At 54.9% G+C, this 1,322-nt stretch overlaps 1 protein-coding gene across 1 annotated transcript; it reads left to right on the top strand.

The window, feature by feature from the left end:
- Positions 1-793: 793 nt before the first annotated feature.
- LOC103759043 (cleft lip and palate transmembrane protein 1) lies at positions 794-1,271 on the top strand (the record flags this gene model as incomplete). The annotated part of the gene is made up of 2 exons (XM_029961683.1): positions 794-983; positions 1,081-1,271. Coding segments are annotated over exons 1-2 (354 nt in total), but the record flags the coding sequence as incomplete, so codon positions are not given.
- Positions 1,272-1,322: the final 51 nt, after the last annotated feature.

Below are 1,322 nucleotides of genomic sequence, written 5' to 3'. Positions count from 1 at the left end.
ATAAAGGGGATGGTCTGCTTTGGGGTGTTTGGGATGGAGGGGGTGAGCTCTGGGGTCTGCTTTGGGGTGTTTGGGATGGAGGGGATGAGCTCTGGGATCTCCTTGAAGTATTTTTGGGGTGGAGGGGATGGACTCCAGGATCTCCTTGGAAGATTTGGGATGGAGGGGATGATCTCCATGATCTCCTTGGAAGATTTGGGATGGAGGGGATGATCTCCATGATCTCCTTGGAAGATTTGGGAAGGGGATGATCTCCATGGTCTCCTTTGGGGCGTTTGGGATGGAGGGGATGATCTCCCTGGAGTCTTTGGGATGGAGCTGATGATTTCCTTGAAGGATTTTTGGGATGAAGATGATGATCTCCACGATCTCCCTGGAGTCTTTGGGAAGGAGGGGATGGTCTCCATGGTCTCCTTGGGGTATTTTTGGGATGGAGGGGACGATCTCCCTGGAGTCTTTGGGAAGGAGCTGATGATCTCCATGGTCTCCTTGGGGTATTTTTGGGATGGAGGGGACGATCTCCCTGGAGTCTTTGGGAAGGAGGTGATGGTCTCCATGGTCTCCTTGGAGTATTTGGGAAGGGGATGATCTCCATGGAGTCTTTGGGAAGGAGGTGATGATCTCCATGGAGTATTTTTGGGATGGAGCTGATGATCTCCATGGTCTCCTTGGAGTATTTTTGGGAAGGAGGGGATGATCTCCCTGGAGTCTTTGGGAAGGACCTGATGATCTCCATGGTCTCCTTGGAGTATTTGGGAAGGGGATGATCTCCCTGGAGTCTTTGGGAAGGAGCTGATGATCTCCCTGGAGTATTTTTGGGATGGAGCTGATGATCCCCTTGGAATATTCGGGAAGGAGATGGGCTGGAGCCTTTTGGTGCCCGTTCCAGGTGGCCCTGCTGGAGACCAACCCCTACCTGCTGGCGCTGACCATCGTCGTCTCCATCGTCCACAGCGTCTTCGAGTTCCTGGCCTTCAAGAACGGTGGGATTTGGGAATTCTCGGGGATCCAGGGCCGGGAAAACCCCTCCCTGGAGGTGGGAGTTGATGGTTTGGAGCCCTTTTTGTGTGTCCTCCCCAGACATCCAGTTCTGGAACAGCCGGCAGTCCCTGGAGGGGCTCTCGGTGCGCTCTGTCTTCTTCGGGGTCTTCCAGTCCTTGGTGGTCCTTCTGTACATCCTGGACAACGAGACCAACTTCGTGGTGCAGGTCAGCGTCTTCATCGGGCTCCTCATCGACCTCTGGAAGATCACAAAGGTCATGGACGTCCGGGTGAGTCACCCGGGGGCGGAGGGGGCGGGCTCCGTGGTCTGGGAGGGTTTG

Source organism: Manacus vitellinus, unplaced genomic scaffold, assembly GCF_001715985.3.
Source record: "Manacus vitellinus isolate BGI_N305 unplaced genomic scaffold, ASM171598v3 scaffold_395_pilon, whole genome shotgun sequence".
NCBI classification, from domain to species: Eukaryota; Metazoa; Chordata; class Aves; order Passeriformes; family Pipridae; genus Manacus; species Manacus vitellinus.
Note: the sequence above shows the minus strand (reverse complement) of the source record. Positions and strands in the feature narration are given on the sequence as shown.